Below are 19370 nucleotides of genomic sequence, written 5' to 3'. Positions count from 1 at the left end.
TGGGTGAAGGGGGGGTGGGGGGAGCACATGGGGGGTACCTATGGTAACCCCCTGCATTTGTATGCAGTAAGCGGCAGGCACCGCACGGTGCCTGCCACTTTCTACATACAAATGCAATGCGTGCGTTTTTAACATTGCTGCGGGTGCAGCTTGAAGCTCCACCCGCAGCAATGTTAAAAATAGAGGATGTGACCGCAACCCTTGCGGTCACATCCTAATTGCACAGGAGGGAACTCCGCAACCCATGCGGAGGTTCCCTCCTGCTCTGGGGCGTCCATCCGCGATCCTAATGACCCCCTTAGTATGGTGATCACAGAATACTTTGACAATAATGCCAACACGGCTACTACCAAATTAATAGAATGGGATGACTTCAAGTAGACGACACAAGGGCACTGCTTGGAAACATAGGGGACTATGAGACAACTACTAGCCAGGGCCATTTTTAAAATAGAGAGCAAGCTCCTGGACCTGGAAAGCCAGGAGGTGAATGATACCGGTGGCCCGGTTGAACTAGCAAACTCAAACACAAACATGTTACGTTATTAGAAAGACTGCATTGTCTTAACTATGCTGCTCATTTGGCCCACACTCAGGTCACAGCTGTCAGATCAGGGCGGCTCTTGGCATGGCTCACCTGCCGGGACGGGCCACAACAGCCCAATATGGCACTTCGGTCTGCTGGAGGATCGGTCCTCTATAGACAACACGCCAAGCATGACGAGCTGACGCGACACTATACACAGATATATCAGTCAATCAGAGACGCAAGCCAGGATGACTTTAATTCCTTTCACATTACACTGAAACTGTCCTGCATTACCCCAGATCAGCAAACGGAGCTCGATAGTCCCATCACACTTCTTGAAACTAAGGGTGCAATCAAGGCGCTGACCACCAGAAGGTCCTCCGGCCTGACGGTTTACTGGTGGAGCTTTACCAAGCATATGCACTTTATCTAGCCCCTCAACTACTGAAAATGTATGAAGAGGCCCTCTCCATCAGTAGTCTCTCTGCCTCTCACCTAAACCAAGAGGCTCCTACAGGCCACTAGTCCTAGTTAACACAGACTACAAGGTCAGAGCCAAAATACTTGCAGACTGCCTGGCACCCCTGTTCCCGGACTTGGTACACTCAGATCAAAATGGATATGTCCCCTTCTGTAATACTTCCCTGACCCTGTGCAGAAATTTTTAGATTCATGACCTTCGCCCAGCAAAACTGGCCTTGTCCTGGATGCCTGGTCTTAGACCTTGAAAAGGCTTTTGATGATTTTGAATGGGATTATCTCTTCAATAAGCTGCCTCGCTAAGGCATTGGTCATCGTTTTATCATGTCAGTAAAATTGTTATGCACTAACCCTCTAATCATGATCAAGAGTAGACCTCTCTTTTGGGGCCAATTCCCAGGCACAGGGGAACAAGACAGGACTGCTAGCGCTCTCCTTTAAAGTTTTCCCTTGCAGTTGAACTACTGGTGCTTACATTGCGAGATAGGGGAGTGCCATGGGGCATCCCCTTAGGTAACAGGACACATATAATATGCTTATATGCGGACGATATGTTGCTCTACCTCAGAGATACACACAACAATTCCTACCATGAATGCATTAACTCTTGACCATTTTGCAACCCATTCCCTCTCTGGGTTGAGGGCAAATTGGACAAAGTCCTGTCTATTTCCCTTTCTCTCAGACGTTCCCAATCCACATGTTGTGCTTGGCAGGGTGCAACTTGACTGGCAGCAGGACACATTTCGCTGCCTTGGGGTGCAGGTTTATCATTCTACAACTGATTTGTTTGATGGCAATGCTACTTATGCAGTAACATCCTTTCAAGTGCAAATGCCCTTTTGGTGCACGTTGCCACTGGGGGTCACGTGACGGTGGCGTTATTAAAAATTTTGATTTTCCCTCGACTGCTTTATTCCTTTACTATCCCCCCTTTTTATGTCCCAACCATGGGGCATATTAGCAACAAATAGCGATATTTATAGCTAAATGCGCTTAGCGCATTTTTTTTTATCGCTGCCTATTGCCGGATATTATCGCCGAGATAACATGCTATTAGCAACGTTTAACTCTAATGCGATAAAATATCCGGCGACATCGGCTTAATGCATGAATATCGCTGGAAATCCAGTGATATTCAGGCATTAATGCTAATGGGGACTTAACCTGAATATCCACCTCCCATTGGATATACAGGTTAAGTCATGGTCTGAGCAGGCATTAGGTTCTGGCTATAATCGCGCTTAGCGCAACTTTTTTAATCGCACAGCCTGCCTTGCTGATAGGCTATAACTGTGTTAGCAACTGCTTTCAGTCGCTAACAGGTTGGGTACACCCACTTTGCATGTCATTAGCGATAAATATCACTGACATGCAAAGTGGGTCCCAAACCGGTCGCTTTCGCCTAAAATCTGTCGCTAACTGCATTTGATTGACAGGTACAAGAATTCATCTGGAGCAAGTCCAGGTGAATGTAGCTTTAGAATAGCTCTTCTCACCCACGGATTGGGGAGGTTTTGCATTTCGACGAGTACTGCCTTGCTTCTCAAGTCCAATCGATCGCTTAATGGCTGGAAGACTTAGACCTGTGGGACACAGCCAAATCCTGGCCTAATTAGAGATTGTCTGCTTTTCTGTTTCACCCCTACATACAAATGTGTCCATTGTACTCCCTGCTGCTGGGAGTGGCCTACAGTTGCTATTGCAGGTCCTTACTAAACACATGATCCCCTATGCAACAGGATTAGTGCTGTTTGGTATGCTGAGGGTGGAGGACCCACATCAGCAATGGAGTTGACAGCATGGCATGGTGCTGGCTTGCACACGCTGAGTTACCTATACCAGGACAGTACCTTGGCTCTGTGTGTGATGTTGAAGGAGGAGGATGCCGTGCCCCCGGGCCAATTCTTACTACACAACTGACTGATCGCTACACTAGAAAACCAGTGGAGGGACATGACCACTGAAATGCCCAACCATTTTACAATCCAATGTCTCCATGTAAAGGGGAGCAGTAGACACCTTGTCCAATGTTTCTCTGATTCATTCCACACCCACACTATTCCACAGATCATAACTCTAAGACAACACCGGAGGACAAACTTAACACGCCCATGCACTAGTATGGAATGGGATACACTGCTAGAGGGCCCAAGACACGTAATGCTGGTTTAAGCGTATTCAACTTTATATTGTAAATAGGGCTGATCTTACTCCCACCAATATAAACGTTATTACCACATAGCAGACACCGCTTGCCCTTGCTGTGATAAGAAAGACGCAGACTTGCTACACATGCTATGGTCCTGCACATATCTACATAATTACGGGTCCAGTATCACATAGAGTTTATCCACATGCACTGAATGCACGGACCTGCACTTTCTGTTTCCTAGATCTAGGATTCATAGTGGCTAAGTGCCTTATTACTCTTAGTTGGAAATCCTCTGCGCCCCCTACGAATTGCAGCCTGGACACGCTCGATGCTCAATTGGGTGCAGGTGGAAAGCATGGCACTGCATAGAGTAGACAAACTTGCTCTAAGGAGGTATCCCATCACCACTCCCTGGGACAATATCTTATCTGAACTGCAGTCTAACCACCCATAGGAGGTAGACCATGACTCTGAACCGTTGTAAGTATCTCCGGACATAGAGCTTAATGTTGCTATCTGCTATTCATCTATCTCATTTACTATGAAGGCCTGCACTCACACGTCCCCAGTATGTCTTATTGGTGGATTCTTAACAGCAGGGCATGAGCATTTCTGTTGGTGGTTGAGGGAATCGAGGAGGGGGGGGGGGCTCCAAGTCATTTGGTTTCTTATGTTAATTACTTTAGGGATGTTATTGCTATATTGCTACATATATGAAATGAGTCTGTTACCAACATTGCCAACGATTCACCTGTCATCCTGCCTCTTCATCTTAACTACATGGGTTAACATAAGGGTATCCTACCATCTTCAATAAACAGATTCAAAGAAAAAACAATCAGGGACCCAGGCCTAGTGGCAGTGCTCTTTGTTGCAGTCCCAAATTCCCAGTGGTCTATGATGCACTGAAATTCTGTGGTGACCGTGTTGTTCAGGCAAGAAAAGAGAAACATGGTGGTGGTTGTACAGGGCCACAGCTCAGCTCCGCTTTTGTCCACAATCTGAATTTTTGGGGTATTAAATGTAATCATGAGGTAACAAATGTGATGATTTTTTAAATAAAACTTAACGTCATTTCAGGTAAAACATATGACCCTAAAAAAAATTCTAGGTTCCCTCTTTCTTCTCGCAAACAATTGTACCTTCCTGAGGAAAAGTTGAGATTGTCTACCTAGTCTGTATCACAACCTACGTTGTTAAAACTACATAAATGGCACCTATAGAATCTATCTTACTGCCAATGTTAACTCATCTCCACACCATTCACAGCACGATTACCAGGCTCAGGACCTGAGCACATTACCTTGATTTGTATGTTGCGTTGATTAAGTCTTAATAGGGAAAGGGTCAATGCTGTGTTAATGCCAACATCAAGATGCCACAAAAGAGTGTCATATTCCAACATACTGCCTCAAAATTACATTCTTACAAGGAGAACGGGCAAATATAATTTTGCTTGTGTCTCGGAAAATCTTTGCACTTTTCACATATTTTTAGTACGATAAGATAGCACAAATGCGCATGTGATCAAAGGCCGACTAGTCTAACAGAAAATTAGGAGACATCCATATAGTCCAGTGGCCATGAAAGTCTTATAGGACTGTGTAAGAGTCAGTCACAAGCTGAGATGTTTATAGGTCCGACTCACGCCTAACATGTGTCTGCTTCTATCCCAATTTTACCTGTCAAAAAAAATCTCAATTTTCTAACAATTGGATAAGTTAGTGTCCTGCCCAATCTTAAAAGTTATTATGATGCATTCCCTAATCTTAAAAGTTATTATGATGCAATCCCCAATCTTAAAAGTTATTATGATGCAATCCCCAATCTTAAAAGTTATTATGATGCATACTTTGCACAATATCTATCCAGGTTTAAGCCCCCTGCGCAAGTACATTTTTTTTGTAACATTTTTAAGAATTTTATGTGTAATGAGAGCCAAATTCATTCTCCTCTGTTAATGGTCAGATCACCAAAGTTGGTTCGATATAAGAGTTACAATGGTTTCTTAAACGACACCAGGTTTTTAAAAACAAATATTCAATTCCAGTGATTAACTCAGCATCCTTATTAGAAGAAATCCTCCCCAGTACAGGGGTTAGACAACCCACACACCTGGCATCAAAATGGGCAGCAGCGGGGTATGTTAAAATCTCAGATTTTGTAAGGAATGGTAACTGGGTGTCCGTAGAAGAAATACGTCAATTATTGGTTAATGATTTTATTCTGATAAATTCCTACGGCACTCTATATAAATACTTTGCGGACATAAATGTTACCTCCCTCATGGCCCCAAATCAGCTGGTGGAGGATCTTCTAGTTAGAGCATCAGATAAGAAGCCAGGTGCCTGGAAGAAATATTTAACCTCTCTAGGGGGGACAGATCTTGAAATTAAAGCCATAAGGAAATGGTCAGAGCATGAGAACTGTGAAATCTCTCCCCATATTTGGTCCACCATCAATAGACTAAACTTTAGCTTGTTAAGAGGGGCAAATTGGCGTAGGATGCTATTTATTAGTAAATGGCTGTTATATCAAACCCCTGCCGCAATTGCAAAAATGTACCCCATCAGTCCTCTCAATGCTTTCGTTGCTTGAATTATCCATCTGCCAAATGGTCACATATTATGCTATGTTGCCCAAAAATTAATGTTTATTAGGTAGAGGTGTTTCTTTATTTGGATAAAGAATCGAATATACAGCTGGAAGTAAACAATAGATTACTTTTATTCGGCTTTGATCCAGATCTTCCTTTTTCAGATTTGGTGACTAGATTTCTATATATAGCAATGGCAGTCGCAAGGTCACTGATATTACAAAAATGGCGTTCAGACTCAATTCCGTTAGCCTTGGAGTGGGGTCAGAAGATGAGAAGGGTGAAAAAAAGTGAATACACCTATGCCGCAAGAATTGGGGGACTTAAGAGATTTGATAAAGTATGGGGAAATAATTTTGACTAATAGCAGAGGTGATGTTTGAATATGTTGCTATATTGCGGTGGGTGGAAGGGGATTTTAGATCATCCGGTCATTGGATCAGAGTATGGTGTCAATGTTTACAGGGGGTGGGGGTTAAATGTGGTGTATTACATGTTGCTTCTGGCTAAATTTTGTGTATGGAATGTTAAATGGGTCTGGGATGTGGGGAGCATTGATAATAAGTGACTGTGCTTTTGATGTATATTCTTAAAATAGATTTTTATCTCTGTTTTTTGTATATGATAATGCAATATGTGAATATTTATGTTTGACAACCTCCAGCTTCAATAAAAAAAAATATATATATTTTTTTAAAAGTTAGTGTCCTGCCATTCAAAGGTATTGAGAGCTTTAGTTGTCTCCAGCCAGATCTATTGTTTGCAAAATGAAAACAACGGGCTTTGAGTCAGCCTCATAATTGGATGGCTTTGTAATCTACCTCAGTTCTCTCCTCGTGATTTGATGTCTTTCTTCCTATTCTTGTATATACTCCACCTAGAAACATTTCAGTGTCATAGCGTTCTGATTGAGTCATATCTTTCTACTGCTAAAGTTCCTGGCATGCAGAGAACTACTTTTCTCTTTTCCTATATGCACTTCATTGGAGTGCATGCGTTTCTTGCCCTCTCACCCATATGTTGCTGCCCACTTTACCTTGCTCCCATGATTTCTGTATTACTTCCTCAGCTTTTACCACCAACTTGTGATTGCTTACCCCCCCTTCTTCCCTCTTTTTGCACCTATTGCCGGCCCATCTCTCAATTTCTTATTATAATTATTTTAATTGCTTTCTTCCTGCTGTAATAGCAGCAGGCTTCCAAAATGGCCACCTGTGAGTGTGCATATACTCATTTGCATGGTAGGCACACAGCAATGTGTTTGTATTATTTGAAGATACTGATTCAAATATGGCTTGCACCGCAGATTTGTTTAAATAATACACATGCAATCAAAAATGTCTGCTGTTGATTCCTGCACACCATTTCAGCCATCTTTGAGAGGGTTTATTCCAACACTCCAACCCCATTCAAAGATAGCCACCATTGATTTATGTACATCTATGGCAACTGTCTGAGCTTTGGTAAAGCCGATAGGTTTCACTACTAAGACATAATGTTTGTATGCTTTTAGTCTTAAATATATTTACAAAAACAGCATCAGGCATCAATAAACAAATAATCACGTACCTCACAAATCTTTTCTAAAGATGGAACAAAATAGTCGTCACACACTATTGCCAAGGCATAGAACATATAGAGAGCCTGAGGAGAGAAAAGGGGAAATATTGAGAAATAGTCATCATTCTAGTTAAACTTCATTTAAAAATATATTGACACTGATAGTGAGAACAAACATTTAAAGAAGAACTGCAGTGAAATAATTTAATGTTTGCACTTTATTTCTCGTACTCTAGCTGTACGAAATTGCCATTGTCATGTTGCAGTACTTTTTAAGACCTTGCCATAGAGACTATAATTTGACCTTATAAAATCCTTGGCACAAACACCTTTTGGCTGCCATGTTGAAAGACGAAGCCTGTATGGCAGTCATTTGATTTAAATACAAGACCGGAGGCTACCATTATGCATAACCTTTTATTGCACCTCCTACACAGCTGCCTCTATTCTCTTGCATAGAACTCTCCTCCTCTTTTAAATATAGCTCCTGTTCAGATATCTCTATTATCAAATTCAATGTGGCAGTGGTCAGCAAAGCACTACACTAATGTCAATACTGCATCATTTCTAAAGCTACATATTCAAAGATTGCAAAGCCATTACAGCGAGTTTCTTTTCTTGTAACCTTAAATAAGAAAGTGAAAAGATACTCTTGGTAATTTTTCAAATTACGTATAAAAATCCTAATTACTCGTAATTACCCATAATCATTCCAGTATTCGACTAATTATACTATTTTCCATGTCACCCCTCACCCAAGTTTCATATTTGCTAGTAGAAAAAGAGTTGCACATTTTATCCCTATACCCTCCTGTTGGAAGGGACCATATATACACTCTGTCCCGATTCCTGCATATTTATAAAAGCTCTAGACCGAGCTGCATACCTCATCAGAAGAACTGGGAAGAGGAAGGAAAAATCTAAGTAATAAACATTACTGGTTAGAAATCCAAGCATTGCATCTTCACCCCCTTACATGACACAAACTAATTGATCCAAAGGTTCTTCGAAATGCATCCTTTGTAAACGATTAAACACTTGAAATCATTCCATTAAGAGTTCAAACCTGTAGTAAAGGAGCGACTACTGATGACTCAAAGTCTGCTTACCCCTTTCTCTTTTAAGATAAGCCTGTATTGTGTAAGAAAGCAGTAAGTGATTCACCAAGTGGCTGCCATACACATATCGGATGTGATACACCCTCCTACGCACCAGTTCCAGTCAGTGAGGCAGTCGTTCTCCTAAGTGTATGCAGGAGAGATGTTCTGACTGCGCCTGGGCGGAACCCATGGAAATAGGCATGTTACGCTACTTGTGCTGTGATTTAGTGCCAAGAGCTCGTTCCACTCTAAAAAATCAGCACGAACTGCACCATTTGGTGCACCAAAGGGTGCAGCGTCTCAAGTTGATTTTGCTTCGAGCACACCTGCCCAGCGCAGGGGTCTCTTGAGTGAGCTGTCTATCATAGTGGGTCAGGGCGGGAAAACGGTGCACACCACTAGTGTGTGGGCGGGGCCAAAGAGCGGGACTTCTGTGCGAGTTCACATGCCTCTTGTGTGTATAAAAGGTCAGAGACCGATGAGAGCAGCAGACAAGAAGAAAGAAACTCCTGGACACAGGAACTGCATGGGGATTGTGCTCGTGAAAGTGAAGGAGGCAGAGGCCTCTACCCAGCATCACAGCTAATTTTCGACGGTAGATATGGGGAGAAAATACACCTGCCCAGCGCCGGAGTCCCTTGAGTGAGCTGTCCATCATAGTGGGTCAGGGCGGGAAAACGGTGCACACCACTAGTGTGTGGGCGGGGCCAAAGAGCGGGCTTCTAAAGGAGTTCACATGACTCTTGTGTGTATAAAAGGTCAGAGACCGATCAGAGCAGCAGATGAGAAGAAAGAAGCTCCTGGACACATGAACTGCACGGGGATTGCGCTCGTGAAAGTGAAGGATGCAGAGGCCTCTATCCAGCATCACAGCTAATTTTCAACTGTAGATATGAAGAGAAAGAACACCTGCCCAGCGCTGGGGTCCCTTGAGTGAGCTGTCCATCATAGGGGGTCAGGGCGGGAAAACGGTGTACACCACTAGTGTGTGGGCGGGGCCAAAGAGCGGGGCTTCTATGCGAGTTCACATGCCTCTTGTGTGTATAAAAGGTCAGCGACTGATCAGAGCAGCAGACGAGGAGAAATAAGCCCTTGGTCACAGGAACTGCACGGGGATTGTGCTCGTGAAAGTGAAGGATGCAAAGCCCTCCATCCAGAATCACAGCTAATTTTCGATGGTAGATATGAGGAGAAAGCACACCTGCCAAAGCTGACGATTGTTTCGCAATGTACCGAGGTGCCAACCCCTGAAACATTGCACATTGCTATGGCTTCATGGGAGCATTGCCTGCTCTGCTTTCATCAAGAAAGAGCAAAAATGCGCTTGCTTGCTGAAAGCAGAGCAAGTGTCTGTTCCCTGCCCAGTGTGAAGCGAGCAGGAAAATAGTCATATTGCATTGGGATCCAAGGAGCTGCATATACAGCAGCTCCCTGCGTCTCAAAGCAATGATGGCTCCCACAGGAGTTGGGGACCCGGCAGGGACCGCGGGGCCATCAGGCTTCCCCATGGTCCACAACATTTTAAATGTGGGTATCCCGGGTGGGACCATGCCACCCACACTACAGCAAAGGCCCTGGAGATGGAATCCCCGGGGCAGAAATCGTACGGGGTAGTGGGATGCACAACCCCCCCATGTTCTTCTTTTTTTAAATAACAATTCAAAAAATTTGTCAGGCCTTGGCGAATTAGGTCCCCAGACCGAAAATGGCATTGGAGGGGGGGGGGGACTCGTCCTTCCTCCCATTAAATAAATATTTCTTTTTAAAGGTATACCTGTTAATGGTGTTCTGGAAATGAAGTTCCTAAATCTCCATCATATCAAAAACAACAGTGTAATGTGATTAAAAAGAATCTATCACAACATAGTACTGAGTGCAGGTTCTAATGTGAACAGACTAACAATTACAAGATATTAATTTCATGATGACACACTCTGCAAAACTAAAATGAAATCATAGTATTCTCATTACTTTTAAACACTGTTCATACTGATGCTGGAGCTAAAAATCAATAGAGGGAATTGATTTACAATGAAACATTCAAATATGTCCATTTTGGCAAACTGATTTTCAACACATGATTATGATCACAATTCACTTTTATAACAATAGAGAATTGCAAATCAATAAATGTTTAAATCAATGAAATCATTAATTTACAATGCATTGGTCGTTATCATTAGAATAAGTCTATGGTCAAAATTTAGCAAAAGAGTGTTCTGACAATCTAAGGTCCCTTACTGTATTGGCATATTAATTTTCATGCGACCCGATTTTGCAGTGAGAATTGGAGAAGCTTAATCTAGAATTTCCGTGCTTGAGGACGACTGGCAGCACAAAAACCTTGATTGACTCTATGAAAGCCCTGAACGAGGATACACTTTGGAAACTGACCGATCTTGAGAATCGCTCAAGGAGAAACAATCTGCGGATTATGGGTGTCCCAGAGCGCAAGGAGGGCACAGACGCTCGTCAGTTTGTGCTTGAACTTTTTGAGGAGGCATTCCAAGAACTCAGACAATGGGACTGGAAAAGGGCCCATCGGTTCTCTTTTATTCAACTTAAAAAAGGGGGCAAGCTGTTGACAGGCCGCGGGCTATTCTTATATGTCTCAATAATCTTCTGGCTCGAGAGGCATAATATGACTTGGCTAGACCAGACAGGAAAGGGATGGGAAAGGGCTGTGAATTCTTTGTGAGATCTGATTTTTGTCAGGCGACAGTTGAGAAAAGATGGCAACTTCGCCAACTAATTCCTTTGTTTCAGTCAAAGGGAGCCCATGTCTTTTTGCTCAAACCTGCTAAACTGAAGGTGGTATTTCAGGAGCAGATGCATTTTTTTAAATCTGAAGTCCAAGCAAAAGAATTTATGCACAACCCCCCCCCCCCATGTTTTTCTTTTTTTAAATAACAATTAAAAAAATGAGTCAGGCCTTTGCAAATTAGGTCCCCAGGCCGAAAATGGGATGGGGGGGGGGGGGGCACTCGTCCTTCCTCCCTTTAAATAAATATTTCTTTTTAAAGGTATACCTGTTAATGGTGTTCTGGAAATGAAGTTCCTAAATCTCCATCATACCAAAAACAACAGTGTAATGTGATTAAAAAGAATCTATCACAACATAGTACTGAGTGCAGGTTCTAATGTGACAGACTAACAATTACAAGATATTAATTTCATGATGACACACTCTGCAAAACTAAAACGAAATCATAGTATTCTCATTACTTTCAAACACTGTTCACACTGATGCTAGAGCTAAAAATCAATAGAGGGAATTGATTTACAATGAAACATTCAAATATGTCCATTTTGGCAAACTGATTTTCAACACATGATTATGATCACAATTCACTTTTATAACAATAGAGAATTGCAAATCAATAAATGTTTAAATCAATGAAATCATTAATTTACAATGCATTGGTCGTTATCATTAGAATAAGTCTATGGTCAAAATGTAGCAAAAATATGTTCTGACAATCTAAGGTCCCTTACTGTATTGGCATATTAATTTTCATGCGACCCGATTTTGCAGTGAGAAATGGAGAAGCTTAATCTAGAATTTCCGTGCTTGAGGACGACTGGCAGCTCAAAAACCTTGATTGACTCTATGAAAGCCCTGAACGAGGATACACTTTAGAAACTGACCGATCTTGAGAATCGCTCAAGGAGAAACAATCTGCGGATTATGGGTGTCCCAGAGCGCAAGGAGGGCACAGACACTCGGCAGTTTGGAACTTTTTGAGGAGGCATTCCCAGAACTCAGACAATGGGACTGGAAAAGGGCCCATCGGTTCTCTTTTATTCAACTTAAAAAAGGGGGCAAGCTGTTGACAGGCAGCGGGCTATTCTTATATGTCTCAATAATCTTCTGGCTCGAGAGGCATAATATGACTTGGCTAGACCAGACAGGAAAGGGATGGGAAAGGGCTGTGAATTCTTTGTGAGACCTGATTTTTGTCAGGCGACAGTTGAGAAAAGATGGCAACTTCGCCAACTAATTCCTTTGTTTCAGTCAAAGGGAGCCCATGCCTTTTTGCTTAAACCTGCTAAACTGAAGGTGGTATTTCAGAGGCAGATGCATTTTTTTTAATCTGAAGTCCAAGCACAAGAATTTATGCAATCAATGTAGTATGGATATCCAAATTGAAGGCCTTAGTAATGTTTTGCCCATTATGAAGTGATTTTGGGATGCCTAATTTATGCTCATCTAGGTGTTAGAGTGGGGTTTCACTTTCTTTTTCTTTCTTTCTTTATGGTTCTTCTTTTTCTTGTTTTGTGCTTTATTGAACATTTTGTCATTCTATTGGGAGGGGAGGGGAGGTTAGCCTAGGAGAAGGGGTGGTGGGCTAGCTCTTCATCACCAGGGACCGTCGGTCCTTATGTCTCAAAAGGTGGGTGGTAGAGAGGGGGTGGGAGGTAGAGTTCAAGGGGGAGGGTAGGCAGGTGTGGGTGGGGTATAGGGGAGGCTAGGGGGTTGGGGGCGTACAATTGGTGTTTCTATGTATTGTCATGGCATTTGTCTTAAAGCAAAGTCTGTATTGCTTGGCGAGTCCTGGTAAAGAGCCTGTATCTCATGAAGATGATGGATAGAAGGGGTAAAATTCATATCTGCTACTTAAATATACGTGGCCTCAATGACAGAAAAAATGAGGTCTATTGGCCAAGGTCAAGCAATTTATGCAGATAGATATGTTATGCCTGCAAGAAACCCACATACCTTGGAGTAAACGGGCTGGTTGAAGGACTTGGGCCTTGACTTATTCGTGTGTACTCATAAAGGCACCACAACATGGGGGGTTGCTATTTTAGCAAAGCGAGGAGTTGGAATATGTAAACTTATTAAGGAGGATAAATTGGGTCAATGGGTGATTCTGGAAGCTGTAATTAATGAAACTCCGCTCTCAATCTGCTCAATATATGGGTCAAATGTGGATGACTCGGAAGTCCTGAATTACTTAAGCATAGAATTGGCCTTATGGCCATATCCGTTAATCCTCTGTGGAGATTTTAATATTCATTTGGATAGAAACTTCAATTTTCTTAGCAATCCTCTGTATTACGGAAGAAATGTCAGGACCTTCAAGGCTCTTCGAGGATTAGTCAGGGAACATGGACTGGTTGATGTCTGGTATAGGCATAGACTGGGGGATCCAGGGTACACCTTTTATTCAGCCCCCCACAACAAAATAGTTTGTCTAGATTATTTCTTTATTTCACATCAAATTGCGGAGAAAGTCAGTATTGAGCTCCCCCCTAGGATTATTTGAGATCATAATACGTTAGTAGTGGAACTCCCATTAAGTGGCATTCTAAGAGTTCAGAGGACATGGATTTTTTAAAGGAAGCTGCTATTCAATCAGGCATATTGTGAGCATATGACTAAGTGGATTATGGAATTTTTTTATATAAATAGGTGCACCTCTTCTAAAATTATAGTGTGGGATGCATTTAAAGCAGCTGCATGTGGTGAGACCCTTAGTATTTCTATTCATCGGCAGAGGATGGTACAGGAAAAGATCAGAGGGTGGGTTCAATAGCTCAGGTTGGCTGAGGTTAAGCTCATGAGGAAAATAGGGGGTGCTCAAAATACATACGAATGTCAACAGCTCATCACTGTTATGAAATCTAGCATACATCAGCACTTTGGTGGATGTATGACATTATAACGCATGCTTTTACAACGCATGCTGTTACAACGCAGGTTTTACTACGCATACCTTTACAACACATTACACTTTGGCGTGCTGGATAGTGAATAGTTTAATTTACTATTCCAACTCCAATCCCCGTGGACACTAGGGAAGGTGTTGGATAGTAAATTAAACGTATTCCCTATCCTAGAGCGCCCCCCAGTGTAATGCGTTGTAAAGGTATGCGTAGTAAAACCTGCGTTGTAATAGCTTTGCGTCGTAAAAGTTTCGTTGTAAAGGATGTTTCCCCTTTTGGGAGGAGCTCGCTATTAAATGTGTGCAGTATAGGGCTGATATATATGAATTTGGGGAAAATACAGGGAGGGTCCTGGCTAAGCGTCTGCAACAGAGGGGAGTGTCGAATAGAATCTGTAGGATCAAAGACCATCTTGATCAGATCAAGAACTCTACAACAGGAGTTCTGGATGTATTTTAGAACTTCTACCGGCAACTATACACCGAGGAAGCAGATGTGACCGGGAAACCTCTAGAGGAGTTTTTCAAAGATCAGGAAACAATGAAGGTTACATGTGATCAAAATAAGATCCTCGCAGCCCGATCACATGGGAAGAGATCGACAGTGCTATAATGTTGTTAGCTGCAGGTAAGGCCGTGGGCCCAGACAGGATACCTATAGAATTTTTGGGACATTTCGGCAAGCATTTCAGATAGATCTTGTGACTTTATTTCAACTTGTTCAAAGGGGTCAGACACCTGATTCTTGACGGAAGACTACCATAGTAGTATTTAAAAAAAGAAGACAACCCTGAACTTGACCCATTATCACAGAGACCTATTTCTCTCATCAGTGCTGACAGTAAGATCTATTAAAAAAAAAATAGCCTCTAGGTTAGGAAAGATCATCACACCTTTGGTCTCCATTCACCAACATGGGTTTATCCCAGGTAGGGATACGACGGATCACGTCAGGCGTGTCATTGCCTTTCTTGACTGGGCTCGGGCCACGAAGTCACCGCTGGGATGATCCTGTTGGACGCGGAGAAAGTCTCCTGGCGGTTCTTGTGGTCTGTCCTGCGATGGAAGGAGCTATGTACTGAATTTATTCAAGCAGTACAGGCACTTTATATACACCTGAAGCTTGGATTTGTATATCGGGACAAGAATTGAAATCATTGGGTATAAGCAGAGGCACTAGGCAGGGGTGTCCTTGCTCTCCTTTGCTATTTTCTTTATACATCAATCCTTTCCTCAATAAATTTGACACAATCATGAATATTTAATCAGTGAAGGTTAACAACACGGAGTATAAGACATTGGCATATGCTGATGACATTGTGATTCTTACTAGTGATATAAGATCACCTCTGGCAGAACAATTTGGGGCATTCTCAGGGTATAAATTAAATATTGATAAGACCCAGGTTCTGCATTCGGATACTTTACTCCCGGCTCATCTCCCAATTGTTTCTGAAACATCATATCTGGGGGTTAAGATTACAGCAGCAGTAGACCATATACCGGAATTAAATATTATGCCAATGATCGATACTTTCAATAAGACACTGGAGAGGTTAGATCACTTACATTTATCACTACATGGACGAAGTAACGTTATTATCTGTTCAGGACTATCCTTCTGGAGTTCTCCGCATCTTGCTTAGCAAAGGGAGAAGGGTGTGTTTTAGTATTTCATGAGGGTATCACAGATCAAGAAGAGCAGCCAAATGGATGATACTTACACGATTGCGGGGTGATGGGGTGTACCCAGACTCCCCTGTATTATTGGGCGTCACTTCTGCAACATATAGGGATACTCGTGGTTGGGGCTAAGGCTGACCAACCATATATGAAATAGCACTGGGGGACGATGCTAGGCAATGTTTAGTCAGGATATTAGAACCCAGTTACTATAAAAAGATTTGTTTTAAAATAATTCAGGCTGCTTATTCGATTTGGAGACATATACGGCACAGATTGAAGATCTCAAATATAAATGCATATACTGCATTCTCAGCTTGCAGCTTTCTGCCATCAATCTTCCAAGACCAAACCACTTTTAGATGGGGGAATGTCGAAATTAATGTTCTGAGGGGTGTATGCAGTGAAGGTCAAATAGCCTCATTTATGCTTTTTACAAGAGAAGTTCGGGCTCTGCAGAAGAGATTTTTTTAAGTATTTGCAGATCTGGAGCTGTTTGGTAGAAATATGCAAGGGCTAAATGCAAATCTGGGAAAAATAGGTTTGGTGGAAACAATACGAAGTAGATCTCGGATTAGGAAAATGTATCACATTTTTTATTGGAAGCTCAACCTGATGATATATGCAGTCAGAACGCCAAGTAGGAGAGAAAGTTTGGGAAGGAAGGAATAAATATAGAGAGTTCACTGGAATTATCTGAGCAGATTTTAATAACAGGAAGTCTGGGAACCCTACATTATATGTCCATTTTCGATTTATATTATACTCCTGCAAAGGTAGGTAAATGGGGGAGCACATGGGGTGGTTCATGTAGCAGACGTGGGACACAGGCTGCTGATACCATACACATGTTCTGTGCATGCCCTAGTTTAGCAAAGTTTTTACAGGACATCGAATCCTTTGTGAATAAAATGTCAGGTATTCCGGTAACAATGAGATCAAATTTAGTCATTTTGGGCATAGAATGTAATATGTAGGGAAATGCTAGGACAAGTTTGAGATCGGATTAGTATTAATTGCCATGGCCATTGTGTGATTATATATCACTTTCCAGCGGATAAGCCCTGATTCTCCCACCTTCTTCAACTGGCCGTCAAGAATATTAGCTATATACAATATTAAATCTTGAGTACATGGGTTAAGAGGACATAGGAGATGACGATTGGGGCAAAAAATGTGGGCTCCAATTACAAGATGGATAAAGTAAAATCGGACAAGACAACCTATTGGAGAAGCAGGGGAATGCTTTTCTCTGGTCTTTTTTTCTGCTTCTATCTTTTTTCCATTTTGTTTCCTACCGTTTTCTCTTCTTTTTGGTTTTGCTTCCATTTTATCAGTACTTGCATTTTGAAACTATATTATAACTTTTTATTTCTGATCTGTTAAGATATTATAAAAGTCTGAATGTATTATTTGATGATGAATTTGCCATAGCATGTTAATAGAATAATTAAAATATATATATATATATTTTTAAATGAATGCGACCCACAAACATAATTGTGCCAGCTCCAGGCCCACTCATAGATTTACTACAACGTTCATCCCTCATACTACTCCAAAGAGTTATTTAAGTTACTCATTGACCTTTAAAAACCATGTAATATGGCTTGTCTTGTACTGTCTGTGGATATTGGTAAATATGTGCTAATATGTCATGTCACTATTGTGCCAAATGTACGATTACCATAACATTTAAATGAAACCTCTATTCTATACAATAATTAATAGTCTCCAATGATTGGACAGTTTTTGTGTGTCATCTTCCATTATAAATGCCAATATAATGCTGCCATAGTAGATATGTGTAATGCCACCAGGTAAGACTATCACACTAGTCCCATTACCCATAATCCTAAACATAATAGATGCACATAAAGTTCCTCATTCTTTCTCCTGAGGTCAAATGTACAAGGATTCAAGTTTTCATAGCGCTAGTTCTTTATTACCACCCTTGTTCATTTTTGTCTACTGCATCAATTCATCTGAACAGCAATTTGGTCCAGTTATTGTCATGTGTGGTCTCAAAATGTCTTGCAAGTGGGTAAATATGATCTTTGTTCTTGATGACTTGTGTGTGTTCCATAATTCATGCTGAAACCATGTTACTGTTGTGCCTACTGTATGAATATTATAACAATTTAAAATCAAACCTCTACTCTAAACAATCATTATTACCCTCTAGTGGTATTATCGGTGTTAAATTAATACCCTCATTGTAGATATGTGTAATGCCCCAGGACATTCTATCACACAAGTTTCATTAATCATCATCCTATTCATAATAGGGGCACATAAAGTTCTACATGCTGGTTAAAACCCCTAGGGCCATCGTCCCCAAGTTCAAAATGTACTAGAATTCCTGTTTTTGTAGTGCTTGTTCTCTGTTACCACCTCTTATATTTTTGTCTACGGCATCAAGTCCTTTGAACTGCAATTTGATCCAGTTATTGTCATCTGTGGACTCAAAATATCTTGTGATTATGATCTTTGTTCTTGATGGCCCATGTATGTTCCATAAATCTCTTTTTCAATTCTCACATTGCACTCCCAACTTTTTCTAGCTGGAAAGGGCATGTAAGACGGGGGAACGTCGTTTACGACGTAACTTTTAGCACGCAGTGCTATTACAACGCAGTTTATAAATCGCATTCTATTACAACGCATGACTCTGGGGGGCGCTCAAGGATAGGGAATACTTTTAATTTACTATCCAACACCGTCCCTAGTGTCAACGGGGACTGGTGTTGGAATAGTAAATTAAAATAATCACTATCCAACACCCCTTTGTATAAAAGAATGCGTTATAAAAACTGCGTTGTTACAGCATGCATGCTAAAAGCATGCGTTGTAACAACGTACATACGTAAGAAGTTATCCTACAAATCTGCTTCTGCAGGGTACTATTTTATTTATTGTTTATATCTTGCCATCTTTGTTTTCAAATTCCTTTGTTTATTCAGTAATCCAGCAGATTTTCCAATTATTACATTTGTTAAACCCTTTTTTTATTTTCAACCTGCTACCATTCTCTTGTTTTTTGTAGTGGCTGTGCACCAGTTTGTCTTGAACACTCTTGGCCCACCTGTGGATTATGTTTTGTTCTTTGCAACCATTGAGTTGCCATTTCTTTTGCTTTATTTCAGGATGTGCCAATTCCTTTTTATTGTTGTCTTGATCTTTGAGGCCTCCTGAAAATAACTAATTATCCTTCCCACTTCACTTTCACTGGTTGTGTTTTCAGTTCTTTCTTGGTTATCACCAATTCTGATCCTTTGTGTGTTCAGGCTCTGCCTAGATTCTTCTTGACAATCTAGTGGGAGTACCCCTTTGTTTGAACCTTTCAGTGGTACCTTCCATCCATCTCATTAGTTCCTTTTCTGTAGAACAATTTCCCTTAATGCTTAAAAATTCTCCATACGGAAAGCTGTTTTTTAAACTTTCCTAATGAAAACTAGTAGCATGTAAAGCATTATTTGTGGATGTTGATTTACAATGTGACGTATTCTGGATCTTGCCATTTAAAATGAAAATCCAAATATCTAGAAATGTGGGATAGTGAATATGACAACGTTTTTGAGTCAATCAAGCACAAAGT

The 19370-nt window shown here is 41.4% G+C and overlaps 1 protein-coding gene across 1 annotated transcript in view; it reads right to left on the bottom strand.

Annotated features, from left to right (window-relative positions):
* LOC147690097 (sodium/potassium/calcium exchanger 4-like) overlaps nucleotides 1-19370 on the bottom strand; it is a 609516-nt gene that overhangs the window by 273247 nt on the left and 316899 nt on the right. The window contains exon 4 of the mRNA XM_086936639.1: nucleotides 7330-7404. Coding sequence (XP_086792765.1) covers nucleotides 7330-7404 — 75 coding nt within the window. The remainder of the gene's footprint in view (nucleotides 1-7329; nucleotides 7405-19370) is intronic.

This window comes from Lissotriton vulgaris, chromosome 9 (assembly GCF_964263255.1).
Source record: "Lissotriton vulgaris chromosome 9, aLisVul1.2, whole genome shotgun sequence".
Lineage (NCBI taxonomy): Eukaryota > Metazoa > Chordata > Amphibia > Caudata > Salamandridae > Lissotriton > Lissotriton vulgaris.
The sequence above is the reverse complement of the archived record's forward strand: the minus strand, read 5'-3'. Positions and strand labels throughout refer to the sequence as shown.